The sequence below is a fragment of the Nilaparvata lugens genome, chromosome 4 (genome assembly GCF_014356525.2).
Source record: "Nilaparvata lugens isolate BPH chromosome 4, ASM1435652v1, whole genome shotgun sequence".
Classification (NCBI taxonomy): Eukaryota; Metazoa; Arthropoda; class Insecta; order Hemiptera; family Delphacidae; genus Nilaparvata; species Nilaparvata lugens.
This window is the reverse complement of record NC_052507.1, coordinates 71,619,372-71,634,312: the sequence shown is the minus strand read 5'-3', so window position 1 is coordinate 71,634,312 and position 14,941 is coordinate 71,619,372. Positions and strand designations below refer to the sequence as shown.

Sequence of the window (14,941 nt, the reverse complement as noted above, 5' to 3'; positions counted from 1 at the left end):
TACATTTTAAATAAATTTGTTTTTACCGCCGGTCAAATACAGCATTGTGATTGGTACATCCCAAAACTGCTTCATGTATTATTGCGCTGAATAAAGTTAAATCCCATTTCCTTTATCTTTTTGTTTTTTTTTTATATTTGTTCAAGCTCATTCGATATAATAAATATTTTTGTGCTTTCTTAATTGCTTTTTGTTTACATTCATTTGCATGCTTCCTTACTAAACCCTCTGATCCTAGTCCAAGCGAATGCTATTTATATGCAACTAATTTGCCACAAGGGACTGGCTAATTCTTAGAATATACGGCTCGACCGATTACTAAGGTCGCCGACTAGTTAATATCAAATAACCTAACCTCAAATATTATATATATTATATTATTAAATAAATTGAAAGAATACTTTTATTTCATTTGACTGTTCATAATCACAGCCTTGAGAGCCGTTATAATCTAATCTAGACCGTTGACACTGTAACTGGTGATAACAGTTTCCAGCTTCTTGCTCTGAGACCTATCAAATTCTTTTCAGTAATAGATTTCAGGGAATACCCAAATCATATTCTTACACTGTGGATGAAGATTGAAATCGATAATACATTAAATATTTCATGGGTGGGAGATGAAATAAGAGTAGAAGAGAGATCCATGGACAGTGGCATAAAGAGATAAGTAGATGAGGAGTTATAAAGATCAAAATCGATAATACTTCAACTACATTAGAGTAGAAGAGTTGAAACATGGGCAATTATCGACTAAGGAGTGGATGAAAATCGAAAAAATAGTGGCAAATTAATAAAGAAAACCCGGTTCTAAATAGTTATTTGTATATCTAGAGTGAAAAGTACGACTTTTTCTCCCTGTGGGAAAAAGTTTGAAGCCCGAGGCAAAGCCGAGGGCAGCAATTTTCCTGAGGGAGAAAAAGTATTTTTCGCTCGTGATGTACACAACATTTCTCCTCCATCTAAATTTTTTTTATAGAAACTGCAAATAAAATTATTCTAATAACTTACGTATTGGTGACAATGATTCCTAACAACATAACCTAAATCTAAAACCTAAAAACCGGTCGTCTGATTAGCACTGCCGATTGCGCTATCAGCAAAAGTTGTAACAATTATATCAGCTGAGCAGCTACCAAAAATGGCTGACTCCAGATCACGCGGTTCAGATATGAATTGCAGATCAAAAATATTTGTTGGCTGGTATTTTAAATAGAATAAAATATTTTAAAAATTGTATAAATTTTTATCTTCTACTAATATTAAGAATATAAAATTATCATACTTCATATATACAATAATTATCATATATTTCCTGAGTTAATCAAAGTTCTGGTTGTGGTATTGAATTCAGTTGACTCAATGACAGACAAATCTATTATGCTTCCTCTTCTGAGCTTAGACCTTCTAACCTATTACAATGTAAGTTTCAAAAATAGAGATGCTCCCCATGTTATTTAAATGGAGTCACTTTTACTCCCTAGGGAGTTTTTCTGTTTTTTACTACCGAGAGCGAAAAAGTGACACTTTAGTATTAGGTTTCAGGGAGTAAAGTAAGTACTTTAGACAGTAGGTGGAGGAAAACGTTAATATTTGATATGTGAAATAATTTTTACAAGGAATTTCGGTGCTTTAATACTTTTACAAAATGAGTATGAAAATGAATCAATTATTAAAGACTGGATCTTGAGCTTAAGAATCAAACTGATGAAGTTTCATGAAATTAGCATTAGGTTTCTCATGATGCTGCTAGTTATTTTTCTTATCCCATGCTATCTTTGTTATTATCGCCACAATTTAAGGGTGAATTTTGTCATACGTTGGTGTATCTTGGAGATTGAGGATTATATACATGGAAATCGATGGAATGAATTAACTCAGAATGAGCCGAAACGGACCGTGAGTTGATTTTGAAATCTCATTATGCTTATTATTTTTTATTGAGATCTGGAGCGATCATTTGATTCAAATGAGACAAATTTATCATATTCCCGTGATATTGAGAATTTGAGGTCTGTGTGAGTGAAATTATCTGAATAACGTACAATATTATAATTCTCTTAAAATATAATATTTATTGAATCAGCTCACTTAACAGTCAATAGACTCGCAGTATCTTATCACGAGAACCTTGAAAATAATACAATTATTACAAATCATATGAATATGATCGGGATAGAACAACAGGCATAGCCCAAAATTATTCTGTTCCCAAATTTTGATAATATATAATAACATGTCCATAAAAATAGGTTATGTTCTTACTGTGGAAGGCTCTTCAAAAAAATTCGAAATTATAAAAAGCTGGGATTCCATTCTCCACAGAGGGTTCAAAATCCTCTTCAATCCACGATAATAGATTACTAGAACTCAATGAACAATCTGTGAAATAATTTTATTCAACAGATCTATAGCACTAAAATAATTCGAGAAAGAAAATAATTCGATTCAAGCAAAATCTGTTTCAATTCAGAGAAAACTAGTGTCGATCACTTGGAAAGACTATCAATTCCCGAAATCCTCTTAACTGACTAACTTCCCCATCGTACTCACTAAAAAATACCTATCATCTGATTGCAGCACATTATCGTCCTCTTTGATCAAAAATCCTCTTACAAGGTCATTGCTTTCAGATTTTTGATAGGAGTTGATGCACACTAAGTCTTTAAGCTGCTAGTTGGAGCTCTCCTGAAAAGCTCTCGATAAAAGCGATCTCTACTTTAAAATCACTCTCGGAAAGAATTCGTATTAGAGTCTCGAATGTATCCGTTGCCATCGATTCGCAATAAACAGTTCGCTCAATAAACTTGTCCATGTTTATGTAAATCCTACCCCTCCGGAAGAAAGTTCGAGATTTGGGTCATAATTTATTGGCACAGAATGATGAATAATTCCAAACCCCGTGGCTATCAAACATATTAACATTGTACTTTTCTTTCCAAACTCAGTTACAATAATTTATTCGGCAAGTTTTACTTTCTCGAGAGCTCTCTACCATCCCGAGAAGAAGATGAGGTCGACGCGAAAAATGCTGGAAAGGAATTGGAGTGAAATCAGATTGGCATTGGAATAAGTGGAGCACGAGACATCTGTGTGTGTGTGTGTGTGTGTGTGTGTGTGTGTGAGATGGTGAGTGTGCGTGTCTAAAATCAATAGCGACTTGAACTCTCTCTCTTGGACAGTCAAAGAACCTGGTTCTACCTGGTTACATTTGCACGAGTAACGGCCCAATCAGCTGTTACTATTGACAAACTCGTTTAACCCTTACTACAAGAGTTGAATTAATTCTCCAAGATATAATTTTAACTGTTTCAGTTCCACTTTTCAATTCAAATTCGCTCCTGCTCAAATTTATCAGGCTTCCTCAACGTCTGTAATTTAAGAAAATAGTCACTTAACATAAAAAAACTTATGACTAAAAATAGATTGTCCCATCTAAATGAAATTCTCTTAATAGCCAGAATGATTTCTACCATTGCATAATCTCTTATTCCAAAACACAATAAAAATGATCGAATGCTCTCCATTTTATCACAACACTACTGTAGTTTTTTAACTCTTCAAGCGCCATTTCCATCTTTCGAGTAGTGGTGTTTAATTGAATTACTTATGTAAAACGCTAATTACATCTTGTATTCTAATAATATATTTTAGATAATTGTGACTCCAACAACAAATATTTCAAGCGAATAAAATCACTCCACTTATATGGGCTACTTCATTCAAATCAATAAAAACAATATAAACGCTTGTAGTACCCTTTTATTAAAACATTTGAACAAATTAAAATATTTTAACGACTAGTTTCGACCATTGGTCATTTTCAAGTTAAAATGTAGAAATAAACAAGTTGATACTCTTGTTCAGTTGATAGTATCAACTTGTTTATTTTTACATTTAAACTGGTAAATGATCAATGATCGAAACTAGTCGTTAAAATATTTTAAAGTTTTCAAATGTTCTAATAAAAGGGTACAAGCTTTTATATTGTTTTTATCAATTCAAGCCAATATTCTATATATTATATTGAATCTATCTGTCGTTATCCAATTAATTGTAGATTGGCTTCATTGCTGTCGATTGCTTTGAATATTTTTTGTATTAGAAAAATATATTTGGAAATAAGGGTCTTCTAGAAATAATCTATGAAAATATATATTGGAAAAAAGCGTTTCACAACCTTCTCATTGACAAATATATCGGTTTCCAAGCACTATTGTATCAATTCTGAATACTCGTGAATGAGTTAGCCATATCAATGAAACTAGCAAACAATGGAATAAGTAAACAATTGAAGCCACCAGTGAAAGCAGCTCAGAGTTCTGGTGGAAACCATTGAAATCGCTCTCAACTGGCAGTTCAACTCTAGCAATACAATTACTATAACAAGGGACAGAGCATTTGAGGTTTGCCAGCGTTAAACAGAAATAAAAGAAATTGTTCGGCTTCCTGGAAACGTTCCCCCGGATTCCTAGAATTTTGACTGTGAAGTTACAATAGGTACTCCAACAGATTAGGTCAACTACTCTCAAGGTCTTGTTGATTTGTTAGGAGAAGCTTACACTCTCTTGGACTTCTTCTCGTACTCTACACTTTATGTTCTATTAGATTCTACACTTTATACTCTATTAGATTCCACAATACACTGTATACTCTATACTCTATTGCATTCTCACTCTTTTGTTCTTAAACCGCGTTTGAATGCGTGTTTCTGTTGAGAGCGCTTATATTTGCCTGCTACAATGTGCCATTTTAGCAGCTGTTTATGGAAATGCTTCAAGTTTAAATCCGTGACTTTTAGTGATTTTCTAGTGGGGTCGATGTTAATAAACATAGTAGAGTGAGTGAAAACAAGACGGCACAGACAAGTATTTCAAATAACTAGTAGCTCTGTGAACAGTAGACCTCTCGCAGTTTTCTCATCCACAAGTATCTGATGTAACCTGTTTGATGTTAACGAACTCAGTTCACGTTTGAATTTGTATCCCATATGATAATATTTATCCAGTTCCGTGATAATCTTCCCATCTGATGAAAATATTTGAAAATTAATTTTTCCAGTCGAAAATATTATAATTTCTTCATCATTATTCAGTTCATTAAATGATTTTCAATCACCTATCAAATTTGTTTTTCCTGATGTGAGAATATTGATACTAATGGGCACGCATAATAATACCATGACTGCAAAACAAAATATTGAAACCATAATATAGAAATAGACACTGCTTCTCCAGACATCTGTGTAATGCATGCAATGAATAATCCATCCACTTGTCAGCTGATTGATTATGAATAATTCTATAGTCTGATTGATCCTAACTTCACAAGGGATGATATATATAGTGATATCGCAGTATGGAAGAACTCCTTTTCTTTTCATATTATCCTTGTGATGCAACGTTTTAAAAAACCTTGTGTATACATCGACGCGCAGTTTAAAAGGGATATTCCTGCCAAATCTCATAGAATTCTATCAAGGCGTTTGGCCGTGAATTCGTTACATACATACATACATTCAGACAAGAGAGATCCGAGTTAAAAAATAGACCTCACTACGTTCGTTCGATCATTCTTAGCCCACTTCTTCAAATGTAATTGAACGATTGTTCGCTGGTGCACAATAAACTCATTCATATCTCAATCGACTGAGTATCCAAATCTCAAGAGGGATTACGGAGAGCTGAAAAATGGCATGTATCTCCCAAGTGTTGTTTTGACCATTTGAAATAATGTAGCTATACTGCCGGATTACCACAGCGCGAGGTGACCTGCCACAGCGCGTTGAATTGTAGAGAAATTTCTTCTTCAAGTAATTCCTCACAAAAATTTCCATCACGCAGGAAAGAGACTCCTCAAAACTGAGACTGGAATCTTATTATGATGACGAGAAACGAGAGAAACAATCTCAGTACGTGTCACAATGCAAACCTTCATGAATGTGATCCAATTTCCACTGCGCAACTTTCAATCTTCCATAGAGAATATTGTATCTCTCAATTTAATGTGAGAGATATGTCTCTCTCAATTTCATATGAGAGATAATATGTCTCTCTCACTTCCATTTTAGAGATAAGTCACTCTAATGTGGGAGAAAAATAACATCTTGAACAGTTTTTAATAAAAACTCCAGGTGCAAGTCTCCATACATCCCACATCTCAACCTTCAAACCGATGTGCATGCATCACAATATTATTCTATATTGTTAGTTGAATTTAACTTTTATCCCCCTCAAGCGTGGTTTAATTTGTTCAAGAAATTGAGATTCAATATTCGAGAAGCTAAGAAAAAAATGTGACCGTCGTGAACAAAATAGTTGGAAAATATTATGGAGCAGCTAGGCTTCCATACTCTTTCACTTTATGTTCGCTGGTTACCGCTGTACTATTACTCCCAATTCAAACTACTCTGGTTTGAAATAACTTAATTTAACTTTGGCTCAGACTTTTTCTTCTCATGTCACCGTTCTATTGATCCTGGAAGCTCTTTCGAAGTGCCTCAGGTTACTGGTGCTCCTGCATTCAACTCCGTAATAAGGAAATAGATGCTGTGCTCTATGCATGCAGCGATGGAGAACAGTAGACAGTTTTCTGTGAATACCTCGGAGCACATTGCAACTGCTATTCAGCAGCCTGTCGCTGAATGGTTTGTTATTCCAGTGACATGATAATATTCAACTTTTCCAGCTTCTCCAGTTTCACTTCAAACTATCAGCATCTCTTATGAACAACATTAATGTTTCCCATTCAACCAATGCTTGCTAAAAAATCATTTCAACAACAGTACTTGGCCTAGTTCACAAAGTAGTATTGAAGACTGAGAATTTCAGGCTCTCTGACTTGGAGAAAATATTATGAAAGCTGAATCAAAACTATTGTTGGTGCAAGGCAACGCTAGTAGACAAAATCTTGATAAACCAATGCATCGCAATAAACCGATAAACCGATCCCGATAAATCCGATGAATTTCATTCATAGTAAATGCACTGAACACATGCTGGTATCGAGCACATGTTCTACGAGAATCAAAATATCTAATCCCCGAAATTCACAAGCTGATGTATAGCCAAACTACAAAATATAAACACGACCTAGAAGATGAAGAAACCTTAAGGGTTTGAAAGGGAAGGTTAGAAGGTGAGGTTTTTGCTTTTATATGGCAAAATGCTTGTATTATTCAAATGTTTTGATAATTATTGTAAAGCAGAAACAGAAAGCTTGCATGTCAGAAAATGTTTGTGTTATATAATTTGACTATACGACACCATATGATTTTCAAGAATGCGATATTCTGCCTACTCTGTACTACAGCCTACGTCACGGCTGCAGTTCCCCCACTCCAATTGCATTTCAACGAAAATACTATAGATGAGTGACCAACCTTCTGTCTACTAACTTTAGGTGCAAGGTAGTATGGGAGAAAGGGTATTCGAGCGATAATATCTGAATATTGTGGGATGCTGTGAACCATTCTAATCTGGGTATAGATCATACACAGAGTACAATACTGTTTGTTCAATATAGATCATTTATACAATCTACTAAATATTATGGAACAGTTTCAGACTGGCCCTGTTCTTTCCTCAATCATTAATGAGCTTTGTGTATCATTTGAAGTGCCAATAGACCTAGTATCTTAAAAACTTCATTTAAATAAAGTCATCAAAGATGGGAGATTTTTTTATAGAAATTGCAGTTTAACCAACAGCTAGGATATTATTACTATATTCAAAGAAGCTATATACAGAGTGAGTCATATGTATGAGAACACTTCAGTAAATTGGAGACTGTTGTAGATGGAATACTGTTACTTTCAGGATGAATTATGGTCAAATACTCTACCTTTTGACGTACAACTGAATTTCAACCCCTCATAAGGGGGTGACTAAGGGGTTGTAATTCTAATATTTCAAATGTAGAAACCTATTGTGTGGTACATTATTTTAAAGGCCCTTTCATAACAAGAAAGATGGCATCGATGAAAATGTTCTATGATACTTGTATCCAAAATGGCGGCTGTTTGAAGTTTTAGTATTTAAGGAAATGAGTGGTTGTAACTCAAATATTTTGAATGTAAACACCCATTGTGTGATAGATAATTTTAAAGTCCTATTCAGAACGAGAAAGATGACATCAAAGAAAATTTTCTACGATACTTTTATCCAAAAAGGCGGCTGATTGAACTTTATCAATTCCTTTAAAAGCTAAAACTTTAATCCGCCGCCATTTTAGTTAAACATAACACAGTACATTTTTTGTTAATTTCCTTGTTTTGAAAAGGCCTTTGAAATTATGTACCACACAATGGATGTTTACATTTGAAATATTCGAGTTTCAACCCATAAGTCACCCCCTTATGAGGGGTTGAAATTCAGTTGTACGTCAAAAGGTAGAGTATTTGACCAATAACTTATCCTGAAAGTTACATTAGTATTATATCTACAACAGTCTCCAATTTATTGAAGGGTTCCCATACATATCACTCACTCTGTATAAAAAGAACTAAGGACTTCTGCTACTCATTCTTCAAATTTCCTTCTGCTATCCAGCTCTTCGGTCAATATTCTCTGTAGCAGAAGTCTTTAGTTCTATTTATATAGGTTCAATGTGATATTTGAAATCCTATACTATTAAACGAGAAATAATTATTTAAAAGGGAAGTCATAAAATTTACATAGCAACTGGACTGTCTATTTCAAATTGCGATTGAAAACAGATTTGGGCAAATGTCTGTTTTAAGCCAGGCGCACACAGATCGTCATCGGACGGACGGCACGCATCGGAAAATTAGATTTGATGCATTGTTTTCAATTGGAGTGCGCATACCTATACAATGCGGATAGGTATGCGCATTCCAATTGAAAACAATGAATCAAATCCAATCGTCCGATCCGTCCGATGCGTGCCGTCCGTCCGATGACGATCTGTGTGCGCCTATCTTCAACCTGAATGATTGTAGCTTGTTTATGTCTATGGAAAATGAATGAATTAACGGATGTTTGATACCACTGGGCTATCACACCATTTGAAAATCAATAATGTGAATAATATGAAATTATTGAGATCTGAATAGTTGACATTACTGAACTATTACAACAATTTCATCATTGTTGAAATTCGATCATGACTTAAATAATATAAATATTCAAATCGAAATATTATTTTCATTGGATAATATTGTCAAATTATTGAATTATAACATAGAGAAACAATAGCGTAAGTAGATATCCCATGGTATAGGGCGTTTATGTCGCAACTTTCACTGTTATCCCAAGCCGATTACTGTCGATTTTTACTGTTTTTTTGGGGTTAGAGTGTATGAACGGCACAGTATGAGAGACTACGAGCGTCACACAGCTTCACGGGAAAGAACTACTTTAACTATCTGCTTGGGATAACAGCAAAAGTTGTGACATAAACGTCCTATACCATGGGATATCTACTTACGCTATTATTTCTCTATGATTATAATATGATAATGTTTCATATTTGAATGAAAATGAAGATTGCAGCACTCACAATTCAGTTCGAGTCTTATTGTCTTCTCGGCAGGCTGCATGAGCTTGGTGTTGCTAGCCTGGCACTTGTAGGTGGAGTTGAGCTGATGACGTCTCACCCGTGGCACCTCCAGTCGGTTCACGATCACATTCTGGTCGGCCAGCGAGATCCGACCATCTACCATGCTGTCGTTCACGAACCACGACACTGTCGGCGACGGTTGTCCTGTTAACAGAAAAAACCCACAACAATTAGAATATTAGAGTTTGAAGGGAGAAACAGTCTGTTGCCAAATCTCTAGAAGACAAGTAAAATCGTAATATTACAGAATTACAGAATATTATATCATTAACACATATAAATATGTTATAGCATAAAGTGTCAACAGAAATCGGAATATTACAGAATATTATATCATGAACACATAATAATTAGTGGTAATAGTACACGAATACCTTATCATATTTTTTATATGGGAAGTATTAAAGGGCAGAATTCTCTTCTCCTTTTGGAGAAAGTTATAACAAAGAGTGTCAACAGAAACACAGTGAACAGAATATTGGAGTATTATATCAAAATATAGAAGAAATAATACAGAGCTTGAAGGGAAAAGCCGCTTGTTGCGGAATCGCTAAAAGACATGTGTAGATATAATAGAGGTGGATCCATGGATCAGTTCGAAAATCGGATAATGAAAACAAGCAATCGAGTTATAAAATAGAAAATTTCCAAGATACGAGAAACAAAATATCATTTTCAGAAGAGAATGCAATTGACCTTTCAAATTTAGTGGCAATAAAGTTATGAAATGATTCCAACTAACAATCAATCTAATAGCGATCATTATCATTTTATATGATTTGATTTGATAGAAATATTGATACATATTGTGAAGTTAATTGATGAGTGGCCAGTGAATACAAAAACAATGCTAGTGTTGCTTCTAACCTATATTTACAGTGATTTCAACAAACGAATGATAAATGTGGAACACTTTATATCATGATAATTGCACGAATAGATTGTGAGTAAGTTAATTTATACGAGTGATAAATCCTCATCCTTGTCGATTTGGACTAAAATATTGGGCTTTGCGATAATACAATGTTGTCCTCACAATATTTATAAAAAATTGTAACACCTTAGTGTTAACACTCCTGATGAGACAAGATAAAATACTATTCTTGAGAAGGAATAAGGAGATTAGTCTTTTATGCAGCTTATCGAATCCAGGAATAGAGGAGAAAATGATCTAATCACAGAAGAACAAGACTAGAATTTAATGACAAGCAACTAAACTAATCCACTTGTACTTCAAGATGGGAATTCAGGGAGTAATGGGAAGACGAAAATCTTTTCACTGCTATGACGCCGTGAATCAGAACTCAAAAGTTGGTCTGTAGTTAGTGGGCTTGTTGAAATCACAACATCACAACTAAACTGCCAAACGACGGATAAATTAGCGATGATAAAACAATTATGCTGAAAGTGTGAATTAATTCTTGAAATCAGTCACGTAGGTTGACTGGCCTGTTGTACGCACATGCACGTACACTCCGTTAGCCAGTGTCAGGAGTGAGATAGCTCTACAGCCGGATTCACTTCAAAATGTCAGGATTTGTTGAATGAGCTGCATAGGAGCTAGTTATTTATAGGAGTGCTGCCAGTTGATGTGGTAAATCTCAGATCTGCTTTTCAGCCGCCAAAAGGTTGAAAGGAAAAGCAGAGGTGGAGGTGGTGGAGGGGTAGAAAGGAGGTAGTAAAAATTAATATTCTACAACCGGCCGAAAGATTGAAAAGGACGGACGCTCAGTTAGAAGACAGAGACCGCCTAACGAGGCAAATAACGAGAGGAACAAGGACAAAAGAGGCCCTTTCAACACACTACTGCTGATGTTGAATCACGTATCCACCTCTCACCCCCTTCCCCACATCAACAACCATTCAGCCATATTTGATTTCCCCTCTCACACAAACTCACTCACTCACTAATCGAGAGGGAATGTTTCGGCTAATTTTCAAAAGAGGAAACAGGAAATTGCATTTTTTTCATTATAATTTCTATCTGGCTTGAATTTTTTAATGGGACATGGAATTAGGTATTTGTTTGGAGAGGGGAGTGTTCGAACTCCTCCCTCTTCACCCTTCAGTCCCCTAATCACGGAAGGCGTTGTCTTTCAAATTAGATCAGACGAGTTAAAATATTAATCCTGCGTTAAAATTAATCTTCACCATTTCCGAAAACATCGATCCTTGTAATTTGCCTCTAATCTGGTGTAACACTTCTGCTCACTCTCACTCTCTCTCTCTCTCTCTCATTGCATTCTATCACTACTATCCTTTTTCCTCGCAACTATCAAGTCTCATTCTCTCTTGGAATTACTCTCCTCTCTTTTCCACTCTCATCGTTTGAGGAGAGCTTCATGATCGAAGTTAATATGTTTCTCCCTTTTTCATTCCTTCTCATTTTCTCTCAATGTTGTTCTCTTCATCATCCAGTTCTTCTCTAATCCTTCTCCATTAATACCATTGTCTTCGATGCTCACTTCAATTTTTCATTTCTTCTTATCTTGTTTGATTTCTTCTCTTATTTCTATCTCTCATTTTCCACCCCACTTTTCCTGTCACACAATTTTTTCACAGTTAGTCACGAAATGTATCATTAGTGCAATATTATAATGAATGGGTATAGTGGAACATTAACCAATGGAAGAGCAGCTATTTTTCGGCATGACAAAAGCCAATAACAGTTGGATATCAAGAATGAAGCCTCCAATGAATGGAAGAGCAACGTATTAAATGAAAATACTAAGAAATTGTCAAAAAACCACAGATTGATACTTAGGAGGACCGGTTTCGGTTATTACACCATTGTCAATCTCTGATAAACTAAAACTAAATACAAGTGCAGCAGAGTTTATACTAGTAGGCGAGTACTGTTATTGGTCAAGGGCATGAACGCCTGCCATTTGCCCAGCTAGACAGTCTCCTACCACTTAACGGTGTCACAAAATGGCGGCTTAAGCAACAGATTCGCCATGATAACAAAATTTACTTTCAGTACAAAATAACAATAGTGAATAGTTTTTCTATTTACATATTTGTTTTATTATATTTTACTTGTTTTCTTGGTTCTTATTTTGTACTGAAAGTAAATTTTGTTATCATTTTCTGACACCGTTATGTGGGAGAAGACTGTCTAGCTGGGCCAATGGCAGGCGCTCATGCCCTTGACCAATAGCAGACTCGCCTACTAGTAAGTTATATTATTAGTTTATATTTATTTAGAAGTTAATTCTTCTTTTATTGTATTTAGTTTTAGTTTATCAGAGATTGACAGTTGTGAAATTACCTAAACTGGTCTTTCTAAGTATCAATAGATCTTTGGTTTTCTGACAATTTCTTAGTATTTTTATGTCATATGGATAAATACCACAATATCAACTTCTCAACTACACAAAAAGTGAGCAACGTTTACGTCGTTATAACATCGATCCAAAAGAAGAAGAGAATTCTGCCCTCGAATACTCCTCATGAAACAAAATATGATAAGGTATTTGAGTACTATTGCCATTAATCATCATTACGATAGAGAAGGGATATTAAATAAGAATATAAATCTGAGTACCCTTTTTAACTTTTTTTTTGGCTATATAATGCCATTGTCAAGTGATATAGCCGAAACATGTCGTGACGAAATAATTAAAAAGTGTAATCAGATTCATATTTATATTCAAAAGTATCCCTAAAGGAAAAATACAAGAAGAAATATTGTCACTCAATATATTACAGATACACTGTACATTACATTATACAAAATAATGCGAATCATTTATTCTGTTATTACAATTACTATGCTTTCACTACTACTTTTTCTCTAGTATTCCATATAACTCATACTATTTAAAAAAATCCATTTTATTTCCATTAATTCCTCACTTGATTCATCTCACCGTTCGTCAGTGCTATTTCGTCTCTCTCTTCCGCATTCTTCCCCCATTTCACTATCCTCTATTTTATCCACCTTCTCTCTTCCACCACTACCTCCTCGCGTATCATCCCATCTCTCTCGCAACTTACCCACCCACCAACACATCCTATCCGTCTCCCATAACGTGACCACCTATCCTCACGTCTCTCCGTGTCGAGTGCAAAATTCGATTCTCATACAACGATTGCGCCCGGCTAAAACAGCCATAACGCCGCGTAATCTCTTCCTGAATTATAAATAATCCTAATCACTCCGCGTCGGCGCTGCGCAAGTGCCCGGCATCACCCCACATCCATTTAGATTAGCTTCATTACCGTAAACCCGTAACCCGTATACGCAAAATCCGTAAACCCAGCCGGCCTCATTGCAATGCTGTGTAGCAATTACCTTCCTAACAGACCAACCGCCATCAACCACAACTAATAGATAACCGGACAAAGATTGAATGAACTCATTAAATTCGACTTCCGTGTGTGTTCCAGCCTCAACTCATTCATTATTTATTTACAACTATCCCTGGGAGCCATGGTAATATGTTGCAATAATTGAGTGATATTGTATTCAATGAATACCATAAATGACAAACTCCGATGCAATTCGTTTCCCGTTCAATTTTTTTTCATAAATATTCACAAATCTATAATTATTTTATCCAACTATTAATCTCTAATTATTTCAAGTGATTGAGGAACTTACATTATTGTCAATTCACATGAACATTCCAGAAAGATTTCAGTATCAATGAAGCACTGTCATTCCAGAATCAGAAATGTGTAGAGAGTTGCAATTGTGTAATTCCAATAATTTAATTCAGATATTGAATAATATTGCAATTCAAATTATTTTTTTTAATATTCAATTCAACAGACACGATCAAAATTTCATGTTTCAATAAATAATTAGATTTTTCTATTACTTCTATCAAAACTAGTTCCTAAGACTAACCATTAATTTTGTTCTGTTACTTCTTATCCTAACATATCAATTTTCATTGCTAAAGTCTTTCAGTGAAGCCTACAAGTTCTAATCTATGAGTTCTCTACTTCAAATTCTTTCGCTACACTTTTATTTAATATACTTTTTCCACTTCACTAGAATACACTAACTCGAAGGGCTTTGTTCTCTTCAACCTCCTTGTGAGTTCAGTGCAAAATTATTAGAATAATTAGATTCTGTGCAAAATTCAGTGTAGAATAATTAGATGGAGAATGGATAGTTATGAAAGTTGAAAGTTATTCTCAATTCAATCTATTTCCAATATGAAGTGGGTGATTTTTACAATTTGAAGAATGTATATTGCTAATCACAAGAAGAGATCAACAAATCCCTTCAGCGATCTCCCTTTGAATTCTTCCCATAGTATTGATAAGTTCTTTGTAAATTTTGATGTTTGAGTAAGAATACCTGTACTACTTTTCTAATATATTATTTTATATTATCATGTAAACTAAT

At 34.8% G+C, this 14,941-nt stretch overlaps 1 protein-coding gene across 1 annotated transcript in view; it reads right to left on the bottom strand.

Moving 5' to 3' along the window:
* The window catches only part of LOC111053118 (hemicentin-2-like), a gene marked incomplete at its 3' end in the record, with an annotated part of 349,249 nt that overhangs the window by 96,539 nt on the left and 237,769 nt on the right, over positions 1-14,941 (bottom strand). Inside the window, 1 exon segment of the mRNA XM_039427090.1 lies at positions 9,520-9,723. Within this exon segment, the coding sequence (XP_039283024.1) occupies positions 9,520-9,723 (204 nt within the window).